The sequence below is a fragment of the Trichosurus vulpecula genome, chromosome 2, assembly GCF_011100635.1.
Source record: "Trichosurus vulpecula isolate mTriVul1 chromosome 2, mTriVul1.pri, whole genome shotgun sequence".
NCBI lineage: Eukaryota > Metazoa > Chordata > Mammalia > Diprotodontia > Phalangeridae > Trichosurus > Trichosurus vulpecula.
In genome coordinates, this window is record NC_050574.1 from 442127569 (window position 1) to 442143171 (window position 15603).

The 15603-nt window shown below is 40.1% G+C and overlaps 1 protein-coding gene across 1 annotated transcript in view; it reads right to left on the minus strand.

Annotated features, from left to right (window-relative positions):
- Positions 1-1606: 1606 nt before the first annotated feature.
- The window catches only part of PWP2 (PWP2 small subunit processome component), a 40812-nt gene continuing 26815 nt past the window's right edge, over positions 1607-15603 (minus strand). Inside the window, exons 15-21 of the mRNA XM_036747080.1 lie at positions 15271-15418; positions 13527-13635; positions 10510-10575; positions 5165-5383; positions 4604-4754; positions 3100-3174; positions 1607-2651 (exon numbers count right to left, since the gene is read on the minus strand). Coding sequence (XP_036602975.1) covers positions 2495-2651; positions 3100-3174; positions 4604-4754; positions 5165-5383; positions 10510-10575; positions 13527-13635; positions 15271-15418 — 925 coding nt within the window. The 3' untranslated portion in view covers positions 1607-2494. The remainder of the gene's footprint in view (positions 2652-3099; positions 3175-4603; positions 4755-5164; positions 5384-10509; positions 10576-13526; positions 13636-15270; positions 15419-15603) is intronic.

Genomic DNA, 15603 nt, shown 5'->3' on the forward strand with positions numbered 1-15603 from the left:
ATGTATCCCTGGTGCTTAGCATCATGCTTGGCACATAGTAAGCACTTAATACAAATGCTTTCTCATTTATATTCAATCTTTGGTGCCATTTCCATCTCTTCCATGGGTGCTTCTGGGACAATGTTAGGATCCAAGTGTGGTGGGGGTTTCACTGTCCTTAATGGAGAAAAGTTTGTTCAAAATGGTTTTTGCCAGTTTTTTCCATTTTTCTTGTGTGTAGTCATCCCCCAATTTTTATCCTTTAGTGTACTTGGGGATGATTTTGCTTAGCTGATTATATAGGCAAGTTTCCTTTAAACTGGTTTTACCCTCCACACCTTCTGCTTCAAGATAGTACTGCTCATAACCACCAAATGTTTAATTTGTGGAATTCCATTGTTAGAAAATCCTTTTCTTAAAATTTCCCATTTCTTATCACTATTTCTTCCCTGGAGAACACAAAGCAATCTTCCACATGCCAACCCTCAAAGTATCATTGAAAACAGCTATCATATTACTTCTAACACATATCTAGTTCCTTCAGCCATTCCTAATGTGACATAATTTACAGACTCTTCACCATCTTGGTTTTCCTCCTTTAGAGGAGTTCCATTTAATAATAGCAAATTAATGTGTCCACAGCACTTATATATATTATCTTATCTGATCCTCACATCATTCAGTAGGTGCTACCATTTTCATTTTACAGATAAGGAAAGTAAGTCTCAGGAAGGTTAAGTGATTTGTCCAGGGTTACACAGCTACAAAATGGTTTTAGAAGTTGAACTCAAATTTTCCTACGTTCAAGACAAGAAAAAAAAAAAGACTGAGAGTGAGGCTGACTTCACACAACTCTGCCTCACTGATATTCAATTCATGAGCAACAAGTCAAAAAAAAAGTTCTAAGTCCAACATTTTATCTACTAGACTACACTCCTTTTTATAAGGCAGCATACAGAACTGTAAGAATACTCTACACATAGGTTACAGTGAAACGATTACCTCTCTTGATCTACACTTGTATTCATGTATACTAAGCTTGCATTGCCAGTCCCAATATATTGTTGGCTGGCATTATATTCATGGTAAAAAGAAAACTAGTTAATTGTGAAGATCTTCTCAGCAGTAACATGTGATTCCCATAAACTAAAAGGATTTAATTCTAGTTTACCAGCGTACTTACTTCCTCCAGGTTGTTACTGAACAGATTTTTAGTTTTTAGGTTTGCAAAACTCCTGGTCACAAAAACCACTGATTGATTAGTTTTCCGAGAAGGCCTGTGCTCCTGCCTCAACACTCTTTTCTATGACTTCTGTGTTTCTATTAGCTACATAGAATAAACCAAGTAACATCTGAGATAATGAAATTTTTTTTCCCCTGACCTCACCCCAACAAGCCATCACCGCTCTAATCCTGATTATGTGGTGTACCCTTCAGCCTGCCACTTGAATTCTAACCCCAACACTATGGATTAAGTTTTTAAATGTTTTCAAAGCCCCAGTTCTGTAATTATTTTAACATGGATAATCTAAAAATATCTCTATAAGAATACATCTTAAAACAACATTGAAGAATCAAATCCTCCTAATGAGTTCGAAAAGAAAAACACACATACATACAAGGCAGATTATGCAAAGGTAGAGTCCCAGTATTTATTTAGAGGGCAATTGTTTTCAGGGAACTTAATGTTCACTGAGTCAATTTAGGATGTTAGCTCTAGAGCAGGATGAAAACTTAAAAATTATCCAATCCAACCTCCTCATTTCACATTAAGTGGTTAAGTAACCCACCCAAGGTCACAGAGGCAGTCACAGTCAAAATCTTAAAAACCCAGGTCTTCTGACTCCAAATCCAGTGTTCTTTTTTTTCTTACTACATCACAATGCCTTTGTCTTTTCCATTTCCTCATCTTAAGTTTCCAAATTAACCAATTCCTAGCATCAAAAAAAAAAAAAAAACTTTCCATAGCCAAACTTGGTTACATATCATAAAGTATTATCAGCTTTAATGTTGTGGGTCCATGATAAAGTTGAAAACTGAGTCATAACCACATTCTTGTGGTTTTAATAATAAACATTCTTAGAAATATAAGATGGATTTTTGGAAAACAGTCTAAGATAGATATGTGTAATAGCAAATCAGATATCATAGTCCTCCGGGCCTCAGTTTTCAAATATATAAAATGAAAGAGTTGGACTCTTTTATTTCTAAAAAAAAAAAAATCAGTCTGTTTAATAGCAAAGCTCCATCCATCATAATGTGATTTTACTTTCAGAATGAGAGACTCGTGATTGTTATTCTATTAAGAAAAGCAGTCAGACAATATTCCCAAAGCCCTCAAGTTTTGTCCTTCGTGTCCATTAATTTCTGATACTAGAACATAAACAAAATGAAGCCACTATAAGGGCCATGTAGTGCCAGTGAAAAATCACTACAAAATTATGTCTTCTCTTTTGGGTGGGTCTTACCCCAAATAGAAGAATTAAATATGATACAGCTGCAGAAAATACTGCTGCTACATTTGCATCTCTTCTTCTTCCTTCATCAGCTGTAAACTGGCAGATTCCAAGTCTGAGTCTTCATTGCTTCCTAAGGGTTCTGAAGGCCGTTTCACACCCCGTTGTTGGGAAACCCCCAGCGCATATTTAATATTATAGCAATTCCAGTCACAGCTGTTGAAAGAAATGATATAGTTATAATCCTACAGGAAGCCCTAGATAACATTTCCCTCAAGATCCATACTCCTTAACCATTTCTGCCAGGTGATTTTTGTTTAAAAAAAAAAGTCCCATTAAAAAAACAATACATACACATTTCATTCATTTCCCCACCAATGCCTTGCTGTGGGAGAAAGGAGACTGATCTTTTTGAGGTCTTCAAGGAGGACCAGAAATTAAAGCAATAATCATAGAAACACGATAGGGAAAGGTACACATGTAGCGTGGGACGAGGGCTATCATCCTAATTTAAAGTAAATTAAATAAGATCCCTGACCCCATGTCTCTTAAGATCAAGGATCAGGATTCTGGAGTCTCAGATTTCCACCCAATAGGAACTGCTAGCCATTTGATCATATTGATTAAAAAGAGTCAGTAACAAATGGTAGCAGTATGTACGTACAGTTTAGAAACATCATCGAAGTGACGCTGAATACTCTTTTGAAGAAACTGAATTAAGGCCAACAATTTTCCTGCTCTGAAAAGGAAGAAACACTGGATGTTAACAAATACTCCAGGTGACCTTTATTTAGTCATTTTTTAACTTACGTGTGATTTTTCCATGTGCCTTTAGAGATACGTGGACCAAACAGAGCACCTTATTAACTGGCACTAATAAATTCTGGTGAATTTTGAGCAATTTTGCCATGACTTCATAAGTAAGAATAGCTGACATTTGTAGAATGCCATACAGCACCTCTGCAGCAGTGTTAAACAGAAATGGGGCCACTAAATCATACATAAGGATCCCTCAAGGCTAAATATTGACTTCAAAAACATCAAATTAACATTATCTATGGCCTATTATATTTTTATGTATTTTGTTAAATATTTCCCAATTACATTTTAATCAGGTTCAGGCCACACTCAGGAATGCTGCAGGCCACATGTGTTACACTTCTACTCCAAAGACCTGCAAAATGTATTGCATACATCTCATCTGATCCTCACATCTACCCAATGAGGTAGGTGATATTATCATCACCCCCATTTTACAGCCATGGACACTAAGATTAAGTAACTCGCCCAGGGCCCCTACAGCTTGCTTTGGTCTAAGGTAGGATTCAAATCTAGGTCTTGCCGATTCCAAGGCCACAGCCCTATCCATTATGTAAGTTGTCTCTTTAGACACAGTTAAAAAACATTTATTAAGTACTTAACTATGTGCCAGGCTTAGCTATGTGCTGAGTGCTGAGGATATTTTTTTTAAAAAGTGAAAATAAAGGCCTTCCAAAAAGCTTACATTCTAATGGAAGAGACAATACATATTAAATAGGCTTTACAGGATATATACAGAGCAGATGGAAGATGATCTTAGGAAGGCACTGGCAGTTCAGAGAACCAGGAAAGACTTCCTAAAGAGGGCGGTGTTTGAGCTGAGTCTTAAAGGACAGAAATTCTAAGAGGCTGAGTTGAGGAAGGACAGCATTCTAGGAAGGGGAGACAAGTCCATACAAAGGCACATAGACAAAGATGGAGCATCATATGTGAGGAGCACCAAGTCATACAGTGTGGCTGGGCTATGGATGCAGGAAGGGTAGCAATGTGAAAGACTGGATAGGAAGGCACAAGGCTGTGAAGAGTTTACATACAAAGTATAAGGCTGTGAAAAGTTTATATGTAGTGTATGTGTATACACATATACATACAGAGAAAAAGAGAGAGAGAGAGAGAGAACCAAATAGAGTTTATATAGGAAGGCACTGAAGTTTACTGAGTAGAATGACTAGGGGAACATGGTTAGACTTATTCATTTTGGTAGCAGTGCAGAGGACAGATTGTTATGGAGACTTGAAGAAGCAAGACCGGATTAACGGGCTATTACACTAGTCCAAGCGAGAGGTGATAAGGGTCTGAACTAGGGTGGTGGCTGAGTGAAGAAGTATTACGGAGGTGCACATACTTACCTCAATTTCAATTTTGGGCCATGCAACATGAGTAATTGCTGGGTCCAAATGAGATAAAACTCTAAGTGATGGGATATCTCAAAGGCTGAGGCTAAAAATTCAAGTACTTTTTCTACATACAATTCAGGAAGCGATGATGCAATAACCTCAACTGCAGGAAGAGGGAAAGAAAAGGCTAATATTAATTCTCTGAAAAACTCAGATTAGAAGAAAATAATCATCCATTTCAATTCCTCATTCCAAAGAAAACCAAACGTTAGTTCTGATCATTTATGGTTTAGCAAACGTTCACTGAATTTAACTTTTAAAATCAGCTGAAAAGTGAAAAACTGAAGGGAGAATTAAAAAAAATAGTACAGCTAATTTCTTTTCTCCACATTAATAAATGACTGCAATGACAGCTTACCTTGACATTACTCACACATGAGAGTCCAGAAGCAACAACAATTTTAAGCTTACACATAATTTTCTATCCCTTATGACACTCATTCCATAGCATTCTACAGATTTTTAGTCAAGGCCTTTAATGATGAAAACTAGGCGTTTAAGCTTGTTGCTTACTTTCACGACTGGGGACTGATTCAAGGACCTCTTGGATCAACTTCTTCTCATTTAATCGAAAGGCCATCATTATTGCCTTTGTGAATTCCTTCTGTCTCAACGTGGCACGTACACTGCTGGGGGTGATGCTGATGTCCAGTTCAAATGGATCGAAGACTAGCCCAGAGTCAAGAGAGTAGATGAGAAGGCCTTCAGTGGTGGTGGCTGCCCAGCATCGCCCTAGGGAAGGAAGGAGTCCACTAAATTCCCAAATAGAAAATAGTTCAGAGAGGTTCAGCAGTACAAGGCAAAGGCCTTGATGACAGTTACTACCCACATATAATTTATGACAGGCTAGAAGCCAGATAACTTGTCAAGTCCTAACAAGATGAAAAAGTCTCAAGCACAGGTGTGGTAACAGACTATGTCTACTGTCCACTGCCCATAACAAACTCAGGTTGGCTGCCTTGATGAATGTGTAGGTCACAGAAACTTTCAAAGATAGTCTAAGTTCTAGAAGTGTGGAACTGCTGGAGAATACACATTGATAAAATTAATGATCTTTGAAGTATGGTCCAAAACACACACACTGGCTACTCAATATCCTAAAGGTTCAGTTTCTATGGTATTCTGCATTTAGGTAGGACTTCCCTATTCTAGTCCAGAAAAAAAATCAGGATAAGGAACTTTTAAGTCACAAGATTCTACCAAGGAAAAAGATAAAAATTGAAAAATTTTCCTTATATGCAGTTCATACGGGGATGAAAACTACCAATGACAAGCACTGATCTGGAATCGCATTACAATTTGTTGGGGACCAAGGACATAATGACATAAAAGATGGTTTTAACGTGGCCATTTACAATCATTCCAAAATTAGAATTTAAAACAATTTTGGAATGTTAATTAAGCACTTAATAAATAATTGTTGATTGAGTCCACAGAAAAATATTTTTATACCATACAACCTCTATCCTCGGAACTACAGTACAAAACCGAAATGTCCAATACCCAGCGCTTACTACCACCTACAAATGTGAATATCCTGTTACATACTGAAAGTTTGAAAAAAACTGATCTCAATGAATAATTAGGTGCTAGATGTACAGAAGGAAGTATTTATTACAACAATGTAAATTAGTAACCAAAATTTTAAGACTAAAAAAAAATTCCATCCCTTTCTTCCTTCAAGGAAATACCAAGATAATCAAAACCAATAGGCATTCCTATTTATTGAGTTGAAATTTTTTCTTCATATGAGAGAGTGAGGAGGTAGACATAAAAGCTAAAATCTTGAGGCAAACCAACAGAATCAGAGCAGGCCTCACATAGGAGAGGGCATTTAAGCTATGAAGGAATCTAGGAATTCTAAGAGGCAGAGATAAGGAGAGAGGACCTAACAGTCATGGAAGGCAGAGAACAAATGCAGAAGAGGAACAAGAGCAGTCCATCTTGGCTGATATGTGGAGTATGTGAAGAGTCTGAAAGGGTAGGTTGGAACCTGGCTTTGTAGTCTCCCCAAGAGGCAGAGGGGAGTCACTCTGACTCCAACTGATCTTTCCAGGCTCTTTATACATTACTGCCCATCACATACACTACAGTCCAGCCAAAATGGCTTTCTTCTTGTTCTTCATACATAAAACATTCAATCTTCCATCTCAAGGTCTTTGCCCTGGGCTTTGCCCCTTGCCTGGAATCCACTTCCCCTCTGTATTTCCACCTCATAGAATACCTAAATTCCTCCAGAGCTCAGTTCAAATATTATCTTTTGCATAAAAACTTTCTGGATCCTCTCAATCCCCTCAGCTGCTAAGGAGTTCAGGAAAGAGACGAAATGCCTTGTATCTATTTTGTACATACTTACATACTTACATTATTTGCTAGATGGAATAGAAGTTTCCTGAGGGCAGGGACAGTGCCATTTTTGTCTTTGTGTCACCAGTGCCTAGCACACTGCCAAGAACATAGTTTGTGACTGAAGGACAGAAGGGAGTAACAGTCAGACCTATACTTTATATCACTATGGAAGGAAGACAGACTGGGAAAGGGAAGAGATTTGAGGTGGCAAAATAGGAGGCTAATGAAAGTCAGGGCAAGAGGTGATGAGGACCTGCTGGGCAGAAGACAACAGATGTAAGAAATGTTATTAAGGAAGAAATGACAAGATTTGACGAGTCACTAGATATGTGGGGAGCCTGAGGAATCAAAAATGACAGAGTGACGTGACTAAAGATAACGGTGCCTTCAACAGAACTAGGGAACCTTGACATTTTGGAAGAGGGATGAATTAGAGGTGAAGGCGGGGCTGGGGGGAGTAAAAGAAAATGAGTCCTATTTTGGATATGTTGAGCTTGACATGCCTGCAGGACACACAGTTCACAATGTCCAAGAGGGAGCTGGTAATGCAGGACTGGAGCTCAGGAGAGCTCTGGGAGTCATCAGCACAGAGATAATAATTGAATCCATGGGACTTGATAAGTTCATCAAGAAGAGAAACTCCTGAGAGAAGAAAAGGGGGCTCAAGGGCCCAGAGCATGACAGGAATGCTAATTCAACAGAGGAGACTGAGAGGGAGCAGAGAGACAGACAGGGGGAGAACTAGGAGAGCAGTGTCATAAAAACCCAAAGGGAAGAGAATCTCCAAGAAGATAAGGTGGCTGGCAGTGTCAAAAGCTACTGAGTGGTAAATGATGACGATTGAGAAAAGGACATAGAATCTGACAATTAAAAGATCACTGATAACCTTTAAGAGAGCAGCTTGAGTTGAAATATGAAGTCAAAAGACAGATTATAAACAGCTGAAAAGAGAGGAGAGGAAGTGGTGGCAACAGTTGTAGTTTTTTCCTAGAAGTTTTGCTGAGGAGAAGAAAAGTATAAAATGAGAGCTTGAAGGAAAGGTAGGCCCTAAAACAATTATTATTTTTTTTAAGGATGGGAGACTTGAATGTGTGTGTAGGTAGCAGGGAAGGATCCAGTATATAGGGAGAGCCTAAAGATAAGGGTCAGAGAAGAGCTGATTATGGGGTAAATTTGCTGGAGAAAAAAGGAGGTGTAAAGGAAAAACAGTTGGCCTTGGTAAGGAAAAGGGCCACCTCACCATCAGAGACTGGAGTGAAAGAGACAGAGGAGAAAGACATGAGTGATATGAAAAGAGGAGGAGGGGAAAAGAGGAAACATAGGGTCTCCGTTTCTTAGTCAAGTATAAGGCAAAATCCTCAGTGATGACTGGAGAGGAAGGAGGGCAGGGAATCTGAGATGGAGAATCAATTAAGGAAGAATAAAAGGATTGTGGTCCAATTGGGATTAGATAACATGAACACAAAAATGAACCAGCCAACATGACTTTCTCTACCTCCATGCAGCAGATGGGCAGGAAAAAAGGTAGACGGTAAAAGTAAGCCAAGGTTGGGGTTTGGCAAGGCATAAACAGGACGTGGGAGCAAAACATCTGAGAGTAGAACAAAGTTTAGAGATGAGAGCCTGGGAAGGAAGCAAAATAAAGCCACAGCAGGAGTAACAGCCTGGGAAAGTATTGATAAGTGGAGTGTCACAGAAGGGACAGAGAATAGGTTTACAGGGAGTAAAGCACAGGGAAAGACGGAATGACAGGCAATGACTGGCTAAAGGAATTTTAGACTTGGCACTCTTGATCATCAAAGTGAACAGTTGTAAACGATGACAAGATCAAGGGTGGGATAATCCTAGTGTGTGGCTGAACTAGAGTAGAATACTTCATGGGAGGTGATGAGTAGAGCAACTGGGAGGTTAGGGAATCAAGGCGTTCAAGTCCCCCAGTACAAAGGCAGGAGTTGTGCTAGAGAGGAAGGCTGTGGGCCAGGGACCTAACTCCTTGACAAAGGAAAGAGGCCTGCAGACCAGTAGATAACAAACACTGGCCTCTGGAGCAGGTGATAAATTTGGGTAGAATGAACGGAGGGAGGCAGCTGAGTGATGGTGGCAGAAGAGGAATTTGGAAATGGCCATGGGCAGCAAGGAACGCCCCAACTTTCCCTTGAGGACCAGTATGGCAGGACTCATGACGGAAGATACAGTTGGTGCTGGGAAGAAAAGGCAGAGATGCAGAGTCCTATGGAGGGAAGCAAGTCTCTGTGCATGTCAGAAGACAGAAGGAGCACATGAGGAAGAGGCCTAAAATAAAAAGAAGTTTGTTAATTATGCAATGGAAATCCCAGAAGTGACAGGGGAAAGGGGCCCAGAGCTAAAATGAAACACTGGAGGGTTAGGGTTGAGGTGGATGAGGATGAGGATGAGAAAATGGACAGAAAGGGTTGGAGAAGAGGGTGCTTTACAGCTGGGGATTCCGTATCTCTCAGACTGGGCAAAAAGAGAAGGTGGAAGCTTTCTAACCATCAGGAAGCGTTGGGGCAGAACATTCTCAGTTTCAGGTGCCTTCAGTTTCTTAGTGGTCAAAACAGTGCTTCTGTTCAGAGCAGTGTGGCTGCCTCCTATTCAACTACACGTTACATGATTTGGGCTAGCCACCTGCTTCCTCCTGTCTCTCTGCTCAGTGCTATAAAGCTCAGGCTGCCCCTTGCCTGGGAAGTGGGAGACATCCCTTACTCTTAATAACCAGAATTGTGGGACATGGGTTAGCTAGCTCCATGCCCTCTGCACTCCAATCCACCTTCCACAGTCCCACCAGACAATCCTTCTTGGGCACGGATCTAATCCTCAGTGCTCTGCTCGAAATCCTGTAATGACTTTTGGTTACCTACTGAATGAAGTTTAAGTTCTTCTCTTTAACCTGGCATTAAAGGAAGGCCCTCTACCCTCCCATCAAGATGCAGACAATTTCAAATGGTTTTCAATAACCTCTTTTCCAATCTTATTTCACAGTATTTTCCACCACCCTTCACTCCTCCCAGTTTCCCCCAGAGTCCCAGGTCAATATCCCATGTTTCAGGATATTTTCTTCCACATCCACACCTCTGCTCACACAACTCCCATAATTCCACCTTTTAAAATCCTAAATACCCAGATCAAAGGTCATCTATCCATGAAGCCTTCTCCTCCTCATCCCATTCAGTAATGACCCTCTCCTTCACTCTAAATCTTGGCTACCACTTGGTTTGTAACTCTCTTATACACTTAATGTGCTTTAGTTTGTATTAAGCCTGCCTGTGTACCAGCCATACTAGATTATGAGCTCCAAAAGTACAGACAGGAATAAAACCTTATTTAATCTTTCTATCATTTCCAACATCTAGCATACTGTTTTGTACACAGCAGGTACTTCTAACGAACATCTATTAAAAGTTATCTGTGACTTATGGGGGATTTACAGTCTCAAAGATTCAATCAAAGTCATTATCCTACTGCTAGAAAAACATCTTATACATTCCTACCTGTGGGAGAAAAGTGAAGGGAAGTCACCCTGATTTCAGGCTTAAAACGCCGAGAACTAAAGTCACCTGCAAAGAAAATAAAATCATTTCAGTTACTGAGCAACACTCCCAATTACTCTAACTTCTCATATTTAAATTGATGGCTAGGGGCAGGTAAGAAGTGGCTTGAATGACTTCATTAGTCTGAACCAGACTCCATTTTTCTCTTAAACATGGATGGCATAAGACACAAGTGCTCAGGTAGGTGGTGCAATGAATAGAACACTGGAGCTGGAGTCAGGAAGACCTGAATTCAAATCCAGTCTCACTGCTATGTGACCCTGGGCAAGTCACTTAACCCTGTTTGCCTCAGTTTCCTCATCTGTAAAATCAGATGAAGAAGGAAATGGAAAACCACTCCAGTATCTTTGCCAAGAAAACCCCAAATGGGGTCACAAGGAGTTGGATAAAGCTGAAACGACTGAACAAAAAGGAGATATGAGTGATGCTTGCAAGCACAATCCCAGCAGTAAAGATACAGTTTAAATCTCACTGGTCAGAGCAACAACATCAAATTCTAAGAGTCTGTGTCAGAGGTCCTTGCTGTTGCAGCCAGGTAAGGGTTTCAGATCCTTCCCATTTGCATGTTCCAAGTGACTTCTTCCATCTCTCTCTGCCTGAATCCCAGAAAGCGACAGAGGTTTGGTCCTGACACCAACATTCATCCACCTTTTCTCCCTGTGCTTATCCCTATGCATCCCTTTGCTCAAACGGTGTGTCCTTTCTTTGCAGCCCAGGCTCTGCTTCACACTTCATTTTTATAGAGAAAGGACCCCTAGCAGAGGCTACTGTTTTGGGTCAAGCAGCTCAGTGTCCTAGGATGGAAATGCTTGAAGGAGGAAGTTGATTACACGGAGTGATGGAGTGTGTGGGGATAGAGACAATGATGAGAATGGCCTAACTGTGTTAAGCTTTTCAACTTGCACAAGTCCAAATTTCTACATTGGTTCATCATTTTAAATTTCCCCACTAGCTTGACTTTAATTTTGTAGAGCAAAAAATTTACTTTTGCTTTGGGGGGTGGGGGAAGGTTTCCCCAAAATGGATTTTAATGTAGTAATTTTTAAAAATTAATTTTCAGTGTATAAACACATACTGTTTATTCTTTTCCCTTCAAAAGAGAATTATCTGTAGTAGAGGTGTGGCTTACATTCAGACAAAAATGTACGTAATTATCAAAGCTGATTACTAGAGAAGGTCTTATACAAAAATTAGAAGGAGGACAAACGTTAACACAACAGAAAAGGCAAAGTTGGGGAAAAGGAAAAAGGATCCTGCCACTTTTTCTGGCAGCTGGGGCCACAGTACAGGGACCCACGCTCAAAATGGTATCTTTACTAGGCCAGCAAACAACAACATCAAAAGTATTTATCTAATCGGGAAACTCAGTGTCTAGAGACACATGAAAATGCCCACAGAAATTACATTTCTCGAATCTGTATTCTTCTGATTCCCTATATAATATGTTTAGAACATTAAGTTCTGATTTGTGAAAAGCAAATGTAAATATTCAGGATTGTGTTGTTATTTTTAACAGAGTAAGGCATGCCCATCTTGAATCCTGCAGCACCAATTAGGTTCAATTGAACTCTGGCTTATTCAATTCAAAGCAGACCACAGAGTTTAAACTTTTCCTAGCACTGACAAAGTAAATACATGCCACACCACAAAAAGCAAGACGCCTTGCAAGTAATAGGCACTACACAGGGAGGTAACAAAGGCCTAGAATAAAGGCCTTAGATCCTGTTTATCCTGCATATTACTGAATTTGTGACTGTTTCAGTCATGTATAATGACATCTTACGACATATAACCTACAGACACTGAATGCTCTGGAATTCTATTTTTAAAATTACAATACATGAAAAACGACAGACTACTACCCCACCCCTCCAACAACTAAATAACTAAGAAGTAGGCCTTAGAAGTGGCACTTGTGCTCCGAGTCCCAGGTGATCATGAAGGGGACCTCAACTTTCATTAGGCTAGACTAATAACAGCAATTCACATTCACAGCGCACCATGTGCCAAGCCCCGGGCTACGCACTTTACAAATACGATCACTTCTGCATCTCGCAACGATCGTGGGAAGGTAGGTGCTATTATTATCCCCATTTTACACTTGAGGAAACTGAGACAGACAGATGTTAAGTGGCTTACCCAGGGTCCCACAGAAAGGAAGTATATGAGGCCAGGTCTGAACTCAGGTCTTCCTGACCCCAGGCCTGGTGCTGTATACATTGAACCACCAGTTGCTCCCCTCAGTAAGTGATCTCCAAGGTCCCTAAAATCTTGACTTTGGACTGCCAGGCTTATATGACCCAAACCAAAATGAGTATGACACACAAGTTCTGCTGGTTTCCATCATCAGTAGCCAAGGCAAGTCTTTCATGGAATTCCAAAAAAGATGGTCAATAGTTGCCTCAGGCAGTTCCAGTCCAAAATCTGTCATAAACTAGCCATGCCACTAGTAAAGTCTATTCTTATCTGGAAAATATAGGTAATTACCTTATTTACCTCTCCAGAGTCTTGTCAACCAACGCATATTCTTAAGAATGAACTACATGCCCATCTCAGCACTATCGTAAGCACCATGATGTGGATGAAATTATTTGAAAGCTATAAAAATGTTGGTTCAACAGCGTGGGGAATTCCTGGAGTAGGAATGTTCTCTAACATTAAAGATGGCAACTATCTATGATTTAGTAGCTTAGCTTCTTGAGTCATAAACAGGCTAAACAACTTGGCCAGACTCAGAGACAGGATTTGAATCTGGGTCTCCTGACCCCAAACTCCAAGCCCAACACTATCCACAAAGCCATGCTGCCTCCAAATACATGCAAGTATAACGTACTGTTATTAGTCTTAAAACTACAGCCCAGGATGTACATCAACAAATAGATGTATTTTATAAGCGACTCTGATCCAGCATAAAAAGGAGGGTGCTTACAGGAACCTTAGGTTCCCAAGACTTTTACCTTTTCTCACGCCTGGCAATGCCACAGCAATGCCTTCTTCATCACCAGCATCTTGATCAATCAATGCCAGATTTCCAAATTCAGTTATTCTCCTGCGATCCAAAAATTCCTTTACAGAAAAGAGACAAAAGCCATCATGTCTCAAGTTGCAGTAACAGGAAATAATAGAATCCAACGAATCACCTACAAGAATGTGGGTGTAATCCCTAGAAGATGTGGGTGTCTCACAGACTCATCTCACAGCTGAAAAGGACCTTAGAGGTTATCTAGTCTTAACTTCATATGCAGTGTGAATCTCCTCTCCAATTAGTCAAAATAAGCGGTCATTTAGTCTCTGAAGAATTCCTCAATGCAAAACAAAGTACTTCTCTAAATGTACAGGATTCCCTCACCCTGTAACTTCACTCCTAATTTCTCTAACAAAGCACACTTTCATTTCACTTATTTTTTTAAATCCCACAGATGTTTAATTTTATACCAAAGGCTTACTCTGAATTTTACACTAAAGGCTTATCTTGGCATGGAGGTAACCCGGCTTTCAAAGGCTACACCAGTGAAGCACGTAGTCTGGAAAGGCTTCATAAGCTGCAAAGGCTCCAAGTATGGAACATGTGCCACAATATAGGTCTGTTGATCAAGGATCCAATTACCAAAGTTCTGAAAGACTCATTAACAGATGGCTTTATTTGGATCATCACAATTCATGAAGACTAAAGTATAGAATGGGTGAAATCATAGTTCTTTTACGTATTTTGTTAAGTATTTCCCAATGACATTTTAATCTGGTTTGAGCCACACTCAGGAGTGTTGCGGGCCATGTGTGTGACACATCCGCTCTAAAGGGCTAAAAAATGTGTTATATACATTATGTCATTTGATCCCCACATAACCAGGGAGGTGGTCTCCCTCTGGGTTGGGCTCCCTGCCTCAGGCCTCCCTCCACTGCAACCTATCCTTCATTTAGCTATCAAACTGATCTTCCTACAGGACAGGTCTGACCATGTTACCTCCACTCCCGCCCCTATTCGATAAACTGCAGTGGCTCCCTAGCAACTCCAGGACAAAGCCCTTCATAACCTGACTCCTCCCTAACTTTCCAATTTTCTTTTACCATCTCCCAACTCTGGACATTTTCCCTGGCTATCTCCTCATGTCTGGAATGCTCCCCCTACTCGTCTGTCTCCCCAACTTGAAGGAAGCTTCAAGTCTCAGCTAAAATATCATCTTCTGCAAGAAGCATTTCCCTTAACACCAGTGACTTAGAAGCAGCTTAATAAATGTTTATTGACTTGATTTTACTAACAACACCATGTATATGGTAAAGTTTTCAAAGCAAAAAATGCTAGGAGCTAGATAGCATAAGCATCATTAATCCCATTTATGAAATAGAAGCATACCTAAGTAACTTGACAATTCACATAGAAGGGATGCTCAATGAATATGGGGAACTGAATGTTCTCCCCCTTCCCTTCCCTGTCCAGATACCTTATCTATAAGTAACCAGAAAAAAAAATCATGGGTCAGGAAATATTACTCCCATATTGGGGCTCCAATGGAATTCGAACACCATGTATAAGACATAAGCAATCTATTTTCAAACTAATGTGGTAAATACCAGTTGTTTAAGTATTCTCTGTAAACCTGCGCCTAAGTGATTTTGTTGCCACATAGGGTGAATGTGCCTGACCACAATAACCACACCAGGGACAATGAAGACTATAGCCTTTTCCCCCCTCTGGCTTACCTCCATTGCATCCAAGGAGTAATTACAGGATATTTCAAACTTCTTCATGAGAATCTGTTCTTTAATGTGATAAATACAAACAAACTTGGACATCCCTCCTGCCAGAATACACTGGCCATCTGCTGAATAACACAGAGTGGTGAAAGATCTAAAGAAAGGAGAGAGAGAAATTCTTTAAATTATTGTACTGTTCCTTCCTCTGGACCAGTGGAATCTTCTGAAAAATAAAACTTTTAGAAAAGACAAAGACCACAAATCAAAGATTTAAAAACAAATGTTCAAATCCATTGCCCAAACATGCCCCATGCTTTGCCCCTTCTGAGGGTGTGAGCA